This window comes from Lipophrys pholis, assembly GCF_963383615.2.
Source record: "Lipophrys pholis genome assembly, chromosome: 10".
Classification (NCBI taxonomy): Eukaryota; Metazoa; Chordata; class Actinopteri; order Blenniiformes; family Blenniidae; genus Lipophrys; species Lipophrys pholis.
In genome coordinates, this window is record NC_137640.1 from 21665749 (window position 1) to 21683487 (window position 17739).

At 40.9% G+C, this 17739-nt stretch overlaps 1 protein-coding gene across 1 annotated transcript; it reads left to right on the forward strand.

Moving 5' to 3' along the window:
• Nucleotides 1-215: 215 nt before the first annotated feature.
• On the forward strand, nucleotides 216-13853 carry comp (cartilage oligomeric matrix protein). Its single transcript, XM_080474323.1, has 19 exons — nucleotides 216-346; nucleotides 4399-4472; nucleotides 4623-4674; nucleotides 4969-5117; nucleotides 6076-6213; nucleotides 6688-6765; nucleotides 8017-8169; nucleotides 8410-8514; nucleotides 9007-9114; nucleotides 9190-9349; nucleotides 9649-9767; nucleotides 10085-10137; nucleotides 10227-10420; nucleotides 10496-10674; nucleotides 10779-10827; nucleotides 11097-11293; nucleotides 11797-11969; nucleotides 12885-13024; nucleotides 13522-13853. Exons 1-19 carry the CDS (start codon nucleotides 280-282, stop codon nucleotides 13578-13580), a joined length of 2247 nt encoding a protein of 748 aa, XP_080330449.1. The 5' UTR covers nucleotides 216-279; the 3' UTR covers nucleotides 13581-13853.
• The last annotated feature ends 3886 nt before the right edge of the window (nucleotides 13854-17739 follow it).

Sequence of the window (17739 nt, forward strand, 5' to 3'; positions counted from 1 at the left end):
AACTTCAGCAAAAAGAAACAGACCGTTCTTTAAATGGTAATTCATGGTGTAAGTCTTGCCTTTCTGGGAGCTTCAGGGGAAAGGATGGAGACCAGGAGGGGGGGTGGGGGGGTGGGGGGGGGGGGGGGGGGGGGATATAAAAACCCAAAGCAGGGGAGGAAAACTAAAAAACTTTGCTGGACTCAAGTTTGTGGGGGGGAGTATTGAAACTGAGCAGAGGAAAAGAGAGGAGACGGAGTCGCTGCACTGAACTGATCGACTCAGAGCAGAGATCCAACCATGCTGTGGCTTCTGGGGCTGACCTGTGCATTCTGCGTGGGGGGACACACTGCGGCGGGACAGAGAGGTGAGAAAAATGTGTCCGTTTGAGGTTTTTTTATAGTGATCGCCTTTCGTAAATCAGCAGGGGAGGAACTAGACTGCTACGATTTTATCACGCAGTATAAAATAAAGCTATTGAGAGTCAGCGTACAGTTCCTGTGCCTGAGGTCAGAAGAGGGCAGATACAATAAAAACATGATTTAAAAAACACAAGCACAGTTTGCTTTGGGCTTTTCATCTGGGAAACAATAAAATGAAGTTTGATTGATATTTCCGGGGAAATCGCTTCAAAGTTTTTCTTTTAAAGTTGTGCCCATCCGTTTTTGTTTGATTTGCTCAAATATTAAATTAAATAAACTCAGTCAGCAGAAATCCATTATTGATTTAATAAAGTATAAAACACAAACCTAATTCAAGTTCCGTTTGTTCAAAAGAAGATTGATTATTTAATCAAATATCAAAGAATTGAAAAATAATAAGATTAATAAACAAATGAAAATGAGAATAACGTGTAGATTGTGTAGATAATAATGATTGAACACACTGTGCCAATCTTCGTGTATACTCTGTGAGGGGAAAACAATCTGTGGTCCAGATCTCCACCTCTCTATTAGTGAAGAGAGTGATTTATTTCCAGTATCTCCTCTTCCTGCTGTGGAATTCATTTAGTAAACAGAGTCGCTGCTAACGAGAGGAACACATTTCCTCTGCTTCATGCTCAGAAGGTTTTCTGCCCTCACACAGCTCCTCTGGGGCGGCAGTGATGCCTGGTAGAAAGAAAGGAGCCTGGAGGGAGGGGTGTGGGGGGGGGGGGGGGTTGAGGTCTGTGGATCAATAAATACAAGCAGTACGGGTCATCAAGATGTAACACCTCAACTTCAGAACTAAAACACTGAAGCAGAGTCTGTAAACCCAGGATGTCGGTTCTTTCTTCTGGTGGAAGTGTGTTAATGATAAATTAATAAAAACAACAATTCATATTTACATTATAACAATGAAAACATGTTTAAAAAAAAAAGAATCCTTTTAGAGACATTATGTTATATATCATACTGAAAGTCATCAAGACTTATTACCAGAGGGGGCAAATACATAAGCAGATGTTTCAGGTATGTGTATACGTTTTCTTCTCAGACAGAGACTATGCTCCGGCTGATGGTTGCATTTTGCTTCCAACATCTTTCAACCAGCAACACTGGAAATATTTTATATTTACAGACAGATGCCTATCAGTAGCAAGACTAATACATAAAAAACAATAGTCACAAAATAAATACGAACACAGCACAATACCTGCTCAGAACAATGGAAATGTGTTATCAGTAGGTTTCGCCACTGTATCACAAATTAAAGTGTATCATTAAAAAAAAAATTCTAAACATGTAAAGTATTAATATATATACACAAAGAAAATGTGCAGCTGTTATCACTTTCCCAGACAGTTACACCGATGACACTTTTCTTTTGCTTCCAACATTTGTTTTATCCTCTATGAGGACAAATCAGAGTTTTCAGGGAAGCATATGGCAATATCAGTTATCCATATTAGAGAAGGTTGCAAACAAATGAAAGTGATCTGTTCACACCAAAATCACATTAATGCCAACATTTCTACTTCCACTTCACAAATGAACCCCCCCCCCCCCCCCCCCCCATGAAACATATTGAGTTATGATCCGTGACATTGCTCAAGATTAAGTTGCGGTTTCGGTGCCAATAACATAGCACAAAGGTTTATTAGTTTGGTTGTCTCTGATTGCCCCCACTGTGTGACTTCTGGCGGCTGCGTGTTGTTTTATTTTGAGAAATGGTTTAAAATGTAACTGAGCACCATCTGCCATGCATCAAGCAGCAGATGAACATCGCTGGTAAACATGGTGGAGTATTGGTGGTGAAAGAATGAAGCATTGCCCTTTGAGGGAGGTTCAAAACTGGAGCTGAAAGACGGTAAGACCCCCCCCCCCCCCCCCCCCCCCGCCCCCCAAATGAACCATGACAGGCAGTGTATGGCCCATTCAAGAGGAAACCGCAGGGTCAGGTTTGCATGTTTTTAGGATTCCAGAGAAAATATGCCTACAAGCACTTAGTGATGCATGATAAACTATAGTAGTATTTGTTAAGTTATTCAGGTTGAAACTTGTAGCACACTTTTGCTGCAATGAGTGAGACGCTTATTGAGATATTTAGATATATGTGATTTCTGGGAGAACTTCAGTTTGTATTTCTTTCTCACTATTACATATTTATGAACTGCATCTCTTGACCATATACTATACCAGGTGTGTAAAGTGTTGGTGGAACTGGGAAAGTTACCAGTTGGGAAAGTCCCATCTTCAATTTTGAAAAGTTTACATGACAACAAGAGAAGGCTGAAAAATGGAACCTACAGAAATGTACCAATAAATGAAAACATTTGACGTATCTAAACTAAAACCCAGATGAAATGATGCTTGGAGAGCCAATCATATTTATAGACTTTAATTCACTACACATGTAAATACTGCTGGTTGTTGGCCTCTTCCATCTGCTAATCTCATCAAGTCGTCTTATTTTCACTTTATCTGCTTTTGTGTTTGTTGGTTGCACTGGGAATCATTTAGAAATATGATTACTCATAAGTGTATAAATGCTGTTATTTTTAGTAAAAAAAAATTTCTTAATATTCCAAGAAGTTCCAAGTTCTAAAGAAGTCAGATGTGCTTCCCATTTGTAAGTATTTCCCACTTTCCAGTCAGTCTTTTCAGTCATGCACCATTACAGAACAATAAAAATCATTCTCTTTTTCAATTGCTGACGACTCCTTTGGGAACAGAAAGGGAATGTCTCAGTTAGTTAAAAAGTCAATTTTCAAATGTTTAGTTTTCAATAGCTTTAAATATGTGGAAGAATTGTTTCTTCCCTTTTGACTATGTAGAAATGATCACATTCACACACATTTCCAATACATAAATCACGGAATATTCCGCAATATATAACCAGTAGGTTTTTGGACAACAGTAGTTGCTATGAAAATACATTTGCTATTAAAAAAAAACAACAAAACTATTTAATTGTATTAAAAGTCTGCCTACTGGTACCAAACCAGTTGTTGCAGCTACAGTAGCACAACTCAAGTGAAACACATTTAGTAAAGACAGGATTCATGTTTCAGTCTCTATTTAAAGACAATTTAGTTGTTATTTTCTGTGTAATCTATCTGCAGCTATTTCTGAATAGACGAATGAGTGTAAACCTGCATGGAAAATCTGGATTGGATTCATACTTACAGTGTTGAACCACCAAGACGCCCACAGAGTGTAGTTCCTGTAAGCTTGAGAGCTTGAGAAATGTATCTTCCAGAGAATCTTGTATCATCTCATATCTGGAAAGTCAATTTTGCAGCTGCAAGCAAAACATTTCTGACTCCAGTGAATGCGTGGGTCGTGGATACAAATGAGGCCTGTGGTGACAGAGGAATTCCAGGTATTAGATTTTGGTATAAGACAGGCACAGGATCATACTGAGCAAGACCCTCAAAAACATCTAGATTTTCTCCCCAGAGGGCATCAAGTCCCAGAAATTTGGCCAAACGAAGCTTACCAGAAAAAACATGATGAGGTGCAAATGGAAACAAACCAGTTTTGCACGTTTCTCACTTGAATTATTTACAGATATACCAAAAAAGAATTGCAGGTTGAGTCATTGTTCATTCCAGAGCAGATGTCTGTAACATTCACAACTACAAGAGCCATTTTTGTCCACTTCCCACCACATAAAATGTTTCATATTCAACATGCAAATATATATGCAAGTTTGCTTAATATGTAAAATTCTATTCCAATATTTTGCCATTTTAGCTGTTTGATCTGTTTGACTCTTTTAATTTCATGATTTGGTCATTCTTAATATATCAAATCCACTATAATTTGCTTGAAAACAGTTCGAACAATATCTCGGCTCTGTTTGCGTTTGACTGCAGGAATTTCACTAACGTCTGATCGTTTATTTGTCAAAAGGTGAAGTCACAGAGTGAAAACTGCATGTGACTGCACAGTTGAACCAGCTGATGAAAAGTTTGTGTTTTCTGCTCAAATCCAGATGGAGAAATTATCAGTCAGATTAAGATGACCAACCTCGCTTTGGCCGAGATTAAAGAGCTTCTGAAACAACAGGTAAACATCTTGATTACGTTTGATGACAGTCTCATTCCAGACTTTAAAAGATTGAATCAGTTTTGTCATCGCTGCTGTTTTCTACAATGTCAAAGTAATATCAATAAAAATTGTTATTAGATATTTATATCATACATTTTACTTTTCCAGAATAAAGAGATTGTATTTCTGAAGAACACGGTGATGGAGTGTGAAGCCTGTGGTGAGCTGAACTGCCCCTTTAAAAATGATTTTCCAACATTCATTACTTATGTATTTGTATTGCTGGGTTTAATGTCCTCATCTGGATTCATTCAATCTAAATTCTTTTGTAACTGTATCTGATCTTACATAGTTGCACACAAGCATATGCCGAAGTAGACTGTCATTTGACAAATTCCAGTAATATCTAAGTATTACGGTAGACTATGTGATGGCTAACAGTAGAAGTGAAAACAGAAATAAAAGATGTCTGTGTGCCGTAAAACAGATGACGTGTGATTGTCTCTAATCTCAGGTATGGGGGGTCTGCAGCCTCGGCCATCATGTGTGCCTAACCCCTGCCACCCAGGGGTGAAGTGCCTGGAAACACCTCAGGGTATAAAGTGTGGACCCTGCCCTGATGGCATGGAGGGAAACGGTACCCACTGCTCTGATGTGGATGAGGTCTGTAGAGCTGTGATCGTCATGTGGCAACCGATACATTGCTGAAGCTGATTGAATTGTAAATACAAGTAAAATGTCAGCATAATGCCATCCTTTGTGGCCAAACTAGCAACCTAAAGTTCATAGATTGGCCTGAATGTTGTCATTATAAAGAGTATTGCTAAACCCAATTAATACGGAGCTCATTTAAATGCAGTAAAGCCATTTGGCGTGTCACTGATAGAACTTAAACACACACATTTCTTTCATGAAAAAGGTGTGATGAAATTTCTCTGACTCTCCTACTTGTTCTGTTACATATCTGTCTTTTGTCTTTGGTTTGACAAAACGGTGAAAATCATTCAGCTGGAAAATAATAAAAAAATCCAGAGTTTTTTTCTTATTTATGTTGAATCCTTAAAACACAATAAGGCTAGAACTGGCACTCGGCAGAGCGCATACCTTCGCCAACGCCACATTTGTTAGCAGATCTGAGTTAGCATCGTTAGCACGTTAGCCATTAGCTCATATCGATGCTAAATAGCCTGTCAGACGGCAGCATCACTATGTGAAACACGGAGCGGGGGCTCACAGATAAACTGCTACCCGAGTCAATAATATCTTACCTCTCAGGGAGCTGTTCGATCCCCAAATCTAATCGATTGGTCCTTAGATGACGCCAACTCATCCCTGAAGATTTCGTGCAATTCAGGTCAATAGTTTTTGCAAAAAGTCGGTAAAATACATGCAAACCAATAAATACATGCCGACAAAAACCTAAGCTTTGGCCCCAAAGTTCGTTGGCAAAGGTAATGAGAAGTGTTGTTTGACCTTTTTTTGATAATACTACCTGTGTTTTATTGTCTTGTATTGGATTTGATGTTGTTTTATACTTTCGTGAGATGACCTTGAGTGTTTAGTAAGATGCCCATATATAAAATGTATTCTCTCTCTCTCTCTCTCTCTGTCTGTCTGTCAGTGTACTGTGATGCCTTGCCACATGGGAGTGCGCTGTATCAACACTTCCCCGGGTTTCCGTTGTGGTTCCTGTCCTGCTGGGTACACAGGGCCTCAGGTCCAGGGAATTGGTCTTGCCTATGCTACCGCCAACAAACAGGTTTGCCTTTGTACCAAGAAGCACTTTACCTAAGTTGGTATAGTTGAACATACAACACTAAGAGTGGTAGGGATGGAAGTGTTATTATTAGTATACCTCTATGTAAATCATAAAATCACAGTGAATTATATAGTATAGAATGTTTTGTCTGATTTCAGTATATTGACCTTTTTTTTCACTCATCTACGACCATTTCTAATATCAAGCTTCGATTGAACATCGTCCAGATGCGCTCAGATGTAGAATTGGTCAAATCATCACTTATCGTGTCACTATCCTTAGATTATTAGGCTGAGATATCGCCCATATCTTGCATCCATTAGCAACACCTGCTCACCTTCTGTTTGTCAAAGGCTTCCGCACTGTATCAGCACCAACACAAGTGTCTTCAATCCACTGCTCTTCATCTGTTCCTCTTCGAGTGCAGGAGTTGACTGAGGTTCTTGAATTTCCTTTGCATTCCTCCTCCTCAAGGTGTGCAAAGACATCAACGAGTGTGAAGGCCCCAACGGTGGAGGCTGTGTGGAAAACTCTCTGTGCATGAACACTCCTGTGAGTAGAAGATATGCAGACAACTACAGTATATTATGCTTATAATATCATGTAGGAAATATTACTTTTTATGCATCACACATTTAATGATTAACAAGGAGGGCTCCACCTGGTGTGGGCATGTAATGTACATTCAATATGACTGGTGATGACGTAAAAATCTAAAATAAACTATAACATACCAATCCTTTTCAAAGCGGTTTCAATGGAAATAGCGATACAGGTCTGTCTATCACAGGGCAAACACAGAGAGACAGACAACCGCAAACACTCACAATCATACTTACAAGTAAATCAGTCACCATTTGTTTGGAAATGTGGGAAGAATCCAGAGTACCAAGAGAACAAAGATACATGCACAGAAAGAAAATGCAAACTCCACACAGGAAAGCTTCAAATTGACGGTATTCTCAGTGTGAGACGAGAATGCTAACCGCCACGTCTCCGTGCAGCCTACAACTATACAAAAGTTTAAAACCTGTTTTAAAGCAGGGGTGAGGGATTTATTCCACCAGAGCGCCACATAAACACACTGAAACTATCATGGACAAGTGAGCTCTACGTTTTAATTAGTTCCATTACATATGAATATATGTCTTATTTAAAAGTTGTGCATTAAAATCCATCCCTCTTTATTTAGATAGCACATTAAAGACACCACAGTAGACCAAAGTGCTGTACAAACAAATAAATAAGATTTAAAAGTGCACAGTTCACACGTTCACATAAAAGGGATAAAAGAAACAGGCAGCTTTAAAAAGCTACTGTTGCTGCTCTGCATCGAGACTCTCCAAATCATATTTTGTGTTTTGTCTAATAAAAGGGATTTAAATAAAATCTTTTTTTTAAATCACATTTAATGTAAGTATAAGCCAGAGTGCATATGAGCCATCCATCCATTTTTTAAATTGCCTGATCCAACTAAGAGTTGTTAGGTTATGGAGCTGATACCAGTTAACAATGGACGAGGGCAGGGTACAACCTGAACAGGTCTCTCCAGTCCGTCACAGGGCAAACACTGAGCCAGACAACTCCACAAACTCACATTCAAACAAATGGACAGTTCAGAGTATCATGTACAGTAATTCTCATTCATTCATGATTCAGCATTGACCACAGAGAGCTTACGTGTGGCCTGGGGATCTTGTTCATATACCAGGGTTTCTCAGTTTTTTGTCTCCGCCCTGCCTGTGTTTAGTGTGGAAGGTCAGATTGTGTGTGGGAGGAGTTGATCCCTTCGTGTTTGACCAGGGCTCGTTCAGGTGTGGACCCTGTAAGCAAGGCTACGTTGGGGATCAGCGGCGTGGCTGTAAGCCTGAGAGAGCCTGTGGGAACGGCCAGCCCAATCCCTGCCACGCCAGCGCCCAGTGCATCGTCCATCGAGAAGGGACCATTGAGTGTCAGGTGCACCACATTTCACTTTGTTATTCACACTATCACCTTGCCACCGAACCACTGCTGCCATCAACACATTTCTATACTGTGACTACAATGCAGTGTCTGACTTACAGGTCAGTCATGCTCATATTAAGAAACCAGAAATCTGTTGCAGCACTTGTCCTCATTTGATCCTTTCTGACTGTATTTAGGACACGGAACTGCCAATAAAAACGGTTTCCCCAAAAACATTTTCCATCCTGACAGTGTGGAGTTGGATGGGCTGGAAACGGTTACCTCTGCGGCGCCGACACTGACATTGATGGTTTCCCTGACGAGAAGCTGAGCTGTCCTGACAGGAACTGTAACAAGGTGAGTTTAGTTCATAGCCAGCAGAAACCTCTAAAGACTACTGACACAGAAACACAGTCATTAAACTAAATATTCACTTCTCTTTTTAACTGCAATGAATAAAAACAGATACATAGATGTGACATAATACTGCACTGTACAAAAGTTTTGGGGAATAAAAATCTAAAAATCTAAAACAACAACAAAGTTTGTTTATACAAAGTTTTCAAACAACAGAGTTACAAAAAACAAATGCCGGACAATTAAAAAAAACAAAAAAATAAGTGGCTTTGAACAGTAAAACAAACAGTAAACAGACGAGATAGGAGTTCTCTGGTGTTTTTTGGTCCTTTTTAACAAAAATGAAGACAGGACTCTGTCGGTGTTTACAGTCTCTAAATGTTGATCTCTCTATAACAACTAAATAAGAAAATGATCATATTTGATAACTCAGTTGCAACCTTTTGCTTTCGTTCATTGTAATCCCCAATAATCCCGTTATTTTCACCGCAGGACAACTGCCTCACTGTGCCCAACTCTGGTCAAGAAGACGCTGACGGGGACGGGATTGGAGACGCCTGTGATGAAGACGCAGATGGAGATGGGATTCTCAACACGCAGGTTACTGCAGAAACAACCCAATGAACTTGTCACACAAAGAAACTCGAGTGCAGGAATGTCTTCTATCCCTCACAGGATAACTGCGTGTTGGTGCCTAACGTGGACCAGCGGAACGTCGATGAAGATGACTTTGGCGATGCCTGCGATAACTGCCGCGCAGTGAAGAACAACGACCAGAAGGACACAGACGTGGACAAATTTGGTGATGAATGTGATGAAGATATTGATGGAGATGGTAAGTTCTGTGTCCTTATTTCAATGGACAATCCCCCTCATCAGAGGAGATTCTCTTATTTCCACACTGGTGACATAGAGATGATTTGTTATTAATCTGATGGTTTACAAACACAATGTGACCCCCTCCTCAGTTTCAAAAGAAAAAAAACCAACCTACAAACCAAACTGCACATTCACATTACAATTACCTGGTTGCAATATAAGTCCTGATTGTAGGTTTCATTGACATACACAGACTGTGTGTGTGAAAACATTGAACATGCTTGCACTATTTTGTCATTTTTACTTGAATTCCAGGGATCCTCAATCACCTGGACAACTGCAAAAGAGTTCCCAATGCTGACCAGAAGGATCGGGATGGAGACAAAGTGGGAGATGCCTGTGACAGCTGTCCCTACATTCCAAATCCTGACCAGGTGAGAAATCTCTCTTTACTCTTCAAGTGCACAAGTTGGCATTTAGTCAGTGGTGGAGTCTGAGCAGCTCAACACCAGTTACTCTGAAGAAGAAGAAGAAGAAGAAGAAGAAGAAGAAGAAGAAGAAGAAGAAGAAGAAGAAGAAGAAGAAGAAGAAGAAGAAGAAGAAGCTCTTAAAACTTGGTTTAACAGAAGGTGTTTGTATTTCAGAGGAGATCATTATGGCCATTGCTGTGTTAGTCACCCATATGAGTGCCTCAAAACCAACAGAGGCTCCCAGATAAAGTCCCGTTAAAAACTTGAGTCATGTTTCTCAGATGGATGTGGACAATGACCTGATCGGAGACCCATGTGACACCAACAAGGACAGGTACTGTGTGAAGTTTCCACCATGCAGTGTTGTCTGGTGAGTGTCTGCATCATTTACTGACGGGCAGAATCTTCACAACTTTCCTCCAGCGATGGTGACGGCCACCAAGACTCCCGGGACAACTGTCCAGCCGTCATCAACAGCTCTCAGCTGGACACCGACAAAGATGGAAAGGGAGACGAGTGTGACGACGATGACGATAACGACGGCATCCCGGACTTGCTGCCCCCGGGTCCTGATAACTGCCGTCTGATCCCCAACCCTCTGCAGGAGGACTCTGACGGTGAGCGAAGTCCCTGAGGCATTAAGGTGCAGGAGTGATACATATAATAAAACATCGATCCGTTCATCCTTTCAGGTGACGGCGTTGGTAACGTGTGCGAGAAGGATTTTGACAATGACACCATTGTTGACACTATAGACGTTTGTCCAGAAAACGCTGAGGTCACCCTCACTGACTTCAGGGAGTATCAGACCGTCGTGTTAGACCCAGAAGGAGACGCACAAATTGATCCCAACTGGGTGGTGCTGAACCAGGTCCAGTCACAATATTTTGTCTTGTTCTGTTTTTGCATCTTTAAGCCACCAGATACATGACTTAAGATGACTCTTGTCTGAAACATCCTCTTTCTTCTGTGCAGGGAAGGGAGATTGTCCAGACAATGAACAGTGACCCTGGTCTTGCTGTTGGTATGAACAGTTCACACTAACAGTTTCTCACACATAATTGAATGAACCCAATTCTTCCATAGAATTCTTTCCTCTGACTGTGATGTCAAAACATAGGAGCTTCTGAAATGTCACACTGCCAGTTTGAGATTCATTTAACATTTAAGAGATCACCAATTTCTTGGTCCTCATTTCCAGACCTATGATACTTTAGGCTCCATCATCTAAATAATGTGAATCTGGTTGTTCTTTCAGATACTGAACTCTGAGTGTAATGATCTCTCCCTCAGGTTACACTGCTTTCAGTGGCGTGGACTTTGAAGGAACGTTTCACGTCAACACGGTAACAGATGACGACTATGCTGGATTTATCTTCGGCTACCAGGATAGCTCCAGTTTCTACGTGGTGATGTGGAAGCAGGTGGAGCAGATCTACTGGCAGGCAAACCCGTTCAGAGCTGTGGCAGAGCCAGGCATCCAGCTCAAGGTAGTTTAGAGTTTGATAAACCACTTTGAGCTTGTCTGGCAGTTCAGGCCTGCTTTGTGATAAATATGACTGACAAAAGAGATGTGCTCTGCTAAGGAGGAGCCTGATACTCTCATCCTGTTGCAATAATAAGTTGAGATCAGTCTATAGATGGTCTGTCTCAAAAGGTTTCTCATAGTTTAAAAAAAAACTGCTTTCAGATATGCAAAAGACACAAGAATGAAACTATCAGGACCTCGTTGAGAAAACAAAAGCATGAAGCTGGACTTATTGTATGAGATACTCTTTCTTTTTTAACAGCAGTCCTGTATAAATAATGAGAAAGTAGAGGTGAAATGTCGGTGTTTCTCCAGAGCTGGTGTAACTGAAAACTTAACTCCTTGTCTGATCTACAGTACATATCAGTAGTTGACAATACTTCATTGAATGTCTTTTGCAGCTGAGACAGAGACAAGCAAACCCACAGACTTCTTGCTATGTGTTGTTTTTTGTTTTTTTCAAAGGCTGTTAAGTCAAACACAGGTCCAGGTGAAAACCTGAGGAATGCCCTGTGGCACACCGGAGACACGAGCGAGCAGGTGAAACTCCTTTGGAAAGATTCTCGCAATGCTGGCTGGAAAGACAAGACCTCGTACCGCTGGTTTCTCCAGCACCGGCCTGCAGATGGCTACATCAGGTACTGACTGAAATGAGTCTTTTGAGCTTTGAGGAATTAATTCATCTACGTGCGGCCGTGTCAAAGCCGTGCTGTGAAATCCTTCATAAAATGAACCTTATAAATATTATCCACTCACACCTAACTTATCATCCATCCATCCATATGGGCGAAATCATTCAATTTATTAGCGTCAGCAGCTTCTGCAGCTCCACCTGGAGCCTGGAGATGTTGTTATTAAGTGAAGTTGCAGAGAGGGTGGTGCGGCGATGACTTCATTGTTTTCTGCAAATGTGCATCTTTAAAATTTACCCACTCTTGAACCTGTTATATATAAAAAACACATTTTCGGGTTCTGAAAATGCTAAGGGATGATGGATGATCGGCCAAAAACGATGTGGTTGTGTGAAACGGCGTTCTAGTGTGGACAAGCCCTTAGAATACCTGGAGAAAACATATGCCTGCTCAGCGACAACAAGCAAACTCCAAGGCAAGATTCAAACTGGGATTACTTTCACTTTTGAGGCTGTAAAGAACCACCATGCCGCTACTACCAGGCCAACAAATGTATAATCATTTATCCTTCATTCATGTTTTTTCGTATAAGCTCAACTTGTATTGTTGGGACAAGGACAAAGTTCTGAGACTCGCTGAACTTAGTTTGATTCATCCTCTGGAAACCATAAACCTTAAAGTCAAGGGAATCCATCAGAATAGATACGATCCGTTCTAGTGAACTACCACACACACACACACACACACACACACACACACACACACACACACACACACACACACACACACACACACACACACACACACACACACACACACACACACACACACACACACACACACACACACACACACACACACACACACACACACACACACACACACACAGTCATGTTGAGTAAGACCTTTGTATTTGTGCAGAGTTCGTTTCTACGAGGGTCCTCAGATGGTAGCCGACACAGGCGTGATCATCGACACCACAATGAGAGGAGGCCGTCTGGGCGTCTTCTGCTTTTCTCAGGAGAACATTATCTGGGCAAACCTGCGTTACCGTTGCAACGGTGAGTTGAAGCGTTCAGAAAAAGTCCTCCTCCTTCAGCGGCATTGTTGTCACTCCATGCGTCTGTGCTTCAGCTACTTTCTCACTGAACTCAGAAGAAATGTGTTTCAGTTCAGTTCAAGACCTCCCACATGCAACACGTGGATGTAAAAAGCATCATATTGAGTGTAAAGACATGTCTGCACATTTTTCTTCAGTGTGTTAAAAGCAGAAACTTCTCCAGATTCAGAAGTATCGTACTTCTGTATTAGTTGTAATCATAACAGTCCCACAGCTTCTTCACCAGAAGCATGGAGATACTGGTTTACTGTGAGACATGACACGGTTCCCAGTAAAAGGGAGGGTCCAGACTGACAAAACACCTTTCAAGACTGGCTAACTCTTAGTGGGTTTCTGATTTTGTGCTTCCAGGAGAGATTGTAATAAAAATGCTAAATCAATGTGTGGAAGCAGACCGAAATTAAAATGTGATTTTTCCCAAACTGTGTCTCTTTTTAGACACACTTCCTGAGGACTTCGACACCTACAGAGCCCAGCAGGTCCAGTTCGCAGTCTGACGACAACAAAGAAGCTCGAACAAAACTCTTTCCAACGCACAATTGGGTTTCGGAGAGAAAATCAGTGCAAAAGTTTTCGTGAAAGGTCAGAATTGATCAGGACAGGAGGAAACTTCACAGCTGTAGAAACTCTTCAGAGAGGAACAGAAATATGAGACGGAATGTTTGAAATCTTATCAAATACCTGTCTCAAATGTTGTGGCTACAAAATATTGTACAATGTATATTTTCATTTCAGTTTCTGCAACGATTTTAATAAATGTGAATTTTACTAAATGATGACTATGCGTGAATTTCTTCTGCTGCTCATCCGTGCATATTAAAATGTACTCGTCAGGACTATATACTGGATTTCTGCATCATAACATGGTTTTCATAGCCTTTATAGAGTTACTGAGGGGTGGATTGATTCAGAACGAGCACTGCTGCTCACTCTCAATCTTTCATTATGCTGAAAGACTCGTATCCCCGCACCAACACATCTGAATCTAATGCTTGTGTCATTACTAAGCTCCCATGAAAGCCTGACAATGAGCCACTACTACGATGGAACTGAGAGAAACCTTCAACATAAGAGACCGCAGCCCTCCAGGATCGGGACTGGAAACCTGCGTGGTGAACCAGGCTTTTAGTCCACCGCAGGGCTGACGGAGCGACGCACAGTCACACCTAACCAGCATGTTATCAGGCGGTGGGAGGAGGCTGGAGGAACTCCACACAGGGACAAGGACAACATGCAAACTCCACAAAGGATTTTTGTTTTCCATTTTGTCTCTGTCTGACCATTCCCAGTCGTTTTCAGTCTTACGCATCAAAAGCTGAAAAGACCCATTCAGGATGTTCTCCAGAGGGTGAACCCAGGGCAGCTTTGAGGATCCAGAGTCTCACTATCAATGATGGCTTGTAACACGACGGCGTGAACAGTTTTCACGTCGTTTTGACAGCAAGAGAGACGAACTACAGTGTGGTCTGCATGTATGGCGACAGGCTGTGAATGAAGTGTGGCTCGTCCTCAGAGAGCGAGCACATGAACAGAAGCCTTTTTAACTCTTTTGACTTCAACGTTCCAGTTCAATGGTGTTTAGTGGTCATGGAGACGACTCACGACCGTGTCAAGGCGCCACTGAGGTCGGGAGAGAATCATGTGTGGAGGCAGGAAGGTGACGTCTTTACTATTTCCAGGGGATGTTTTTGGTTTTCCAATGTCACATGATTCACCGACTCAAAATAACTTTGCAATGGTAGGAATGTTTGAGTTACACTGTTAAACTCACGCATCATACGCTGAACGTATGGATCTAATACATGTTATCGTTGTACAAAGGTTAAAGGTGAGTGTAAGTACCAGACGTGGAAGTTTTGAAACTGAACAGCTTTTAGTGGAAATCAACATTCTGAACATTTCACAGGCATGCACATATCCAAAATAATCTTTTAAAATTTACATTTGAGAAATACAGGTTACAAAATAGAAACGATAATAAAGACAATATACAACAGGATTGAAACATCATGCATGTTCACAGCAACATGCTGCGATGTTGATAAATGACACTGGAGAGGTTTTCCTTTTTTCAATTAGCTTATTATGCAAATCAAGACTATGTGCAGAGAAAAATCTGTCTTCGACATTCAATTTAATTGACATTTTTCTTTCATCTTATAAACAAATGGTCACATAAGAAGAACCACATGGCAACAGATAAATAACTACAGATCCTTTACTACGACTTACAGGACAACAGTGATATAATGCGATTCTCGCTATAAGCTTTAAGTGCAACTTAAACTGAGTATTTTTTTCCAGAGCCTCTTACATGTTCTGATGAATTGTAGAGTTGTTTATTAAAAACAAAAAACAAACAAAAATAATAATAATGGTATTAAAGGGACATTTTCGTCAGACCCAACACACTCTGGGGACAAGCAGTACAGGTGGAGCAGCAACTCTTTCCTTTTATTCAGAGGTCAAGGACTCGTCTTAAAACACAGACATCGGCTTGCGCTTCACTCGTCCACTTTTTCAGTTTGAGGCAAAACTTTGCTTCAGTGCGTCATTACTTTTTTGTTTCTTTTTTAAACGCAACATTAAGCTGTGTTGAGAAGTGATTCGTGTAGGGAAAGTGGAGTGTCAAACTAAAAGGAGCAGCCAAGTCCAAACTTAAGAGTAGATAAGACAAAAGAAGTGTGAAATCAGATGATCTGAAGATTTAATATGTCAAAAATGGACCTTTGAGCTTCGCTTTCCACCTTCCAGTGTTCAACCTCAAACTCTGACAAGGCTTCACTTCAGCTCTGACAAATGAAGATTGATTTGTTTTTTCTCACTTTTCTAACAATCTGGTCGGTTTTTCTACTTTAACCAAATGTGTACAAAGTGTGCAACAGCGTGTTGGGGCAGCAGGAAGAAGAAATATACATATGAGGGGAGAAAATTTAGATTCAAGACTGAAGCCGAAACCTTTGGAAAAATCATAAAGAGCACAAAGGTTGAAAATAAATATAAACCCTAAAAACCCTATGAATATGTCACAGAATGTGCAAATAAGGCTGAAAAGATGGAAACCATATTAAAATGTAAAGAAAAATGATTCATTTTAAAGAATAGTGTTAAAAAGTTTAGAATAGCAAAATGAAATGTTAGGAATGGGGCAAATGTTGAGAACAAGGTAAAAAGTTAGGAAATAACTTTAATGGCTTTAAAGAAGTTGCAGAGTGAAATATTGTAATAAATATGTAGAGAGTAGATCTACAATGGTGAACATATAAATTAAAATAGGCAAAAAAGTAAGAAAAATGTCAACAACAAAATTCCCACTTTGATGAAAGAAAATCTGATTGACTTTCCCTAAATTCCAAACTTTCACAATGAATCTTAAATTGAACAACAAAAATGATCCTGCTCACATTTATTTTCATTGTAGCTGTTAATACTGTGACATATAGTATGAGCTGCTTCACCTGATGCCACATCTTTCACCAGGGTTAAAGTTGCCATTGTTGTAGCAGACCTGTGACAATAAATAAGAATATATTACCCTCATCACACAAGTCACGCGTGTCTTCCACTGAGAACAAACACCAGGACTCCACCGGGATGAGAAACAAAGGGATGTCTGTCTGAATCCACCCTCTCCTTCAGTACAACACACTTAACAGATAAAGTGTGCTGGAGGAGAGCACTAAAACCTGCAGCTGCTTTCGTGAAGTGAGCACCACGCGGCAGTAAATATAATTTCTGAGGTTAAAATGAACTGTGAGTGACTTAAAAAAACAAAAACAACAAAAAAAACAAACCCCCAACAACCCTAAAAACAACAACAGATACATTCGGAGCGCCGTTCCTTTCCAGCACAAGAGTGCAAGCTGCACTGAAGTAAGCCCTTTCTAGTTTTGCATCCCCTAAAATCTTCACAGATTAAAGAAAAGAAAAGAATAAACACCAGGAAAAATATAGTTTACAAAGGAAAATAGAGAATTCGTCTTTTCTTTTGACATGAAAAATATCTCCGGAGATTAACATCTGGTGTGAAACAGTCAGCATTCACATCGGGCAGAACAGTCTCTGTTCGTGGACCAGGAAGTGACAATTAAAGTGCGAAAGCTACGAGTGGACTCCACGTTGCACAAAAACAGAACACAACCAAACAAAAACAGGACGAAAAAACTAACAAAACAGACACAACTTCACCCAGATCACCCAGAACCTGACATGATAGGCAACGATAACCACGACGAAAATAAACAATCATATCGGATGTCTGAAAACACACTCCACTTCAGCATAGCAAGAATCAAAGCCCTGTACATTACAAGGTATCACAAGCTGCTCTATCATCCCAGGTAAAAGACGGATCAATTCCGCCGTCTCGTCCGACAGCAGCTCACTACAAATGACTTTCTCCGGCCCTGTCAAGTGTCACATTTGGCTCACGTTTGTGATTTTTGGACTCGCTGCTTTTCACACCGAGTTATGGAACCTTATGGAGGACGTGAACCTGGTTGAGTTTTAGTACCGACACTCAGGCCATCGCTCATGCCCTCCTTCTCAGCCAGACGTGGGCCACTTTGTGCCTGTTCAACCGACGTACCTGGGATGTCATGCGGGGTGACAAACAAGCTGCACAAGTTCTGAGCCCACATACGCAAACGACCGGCG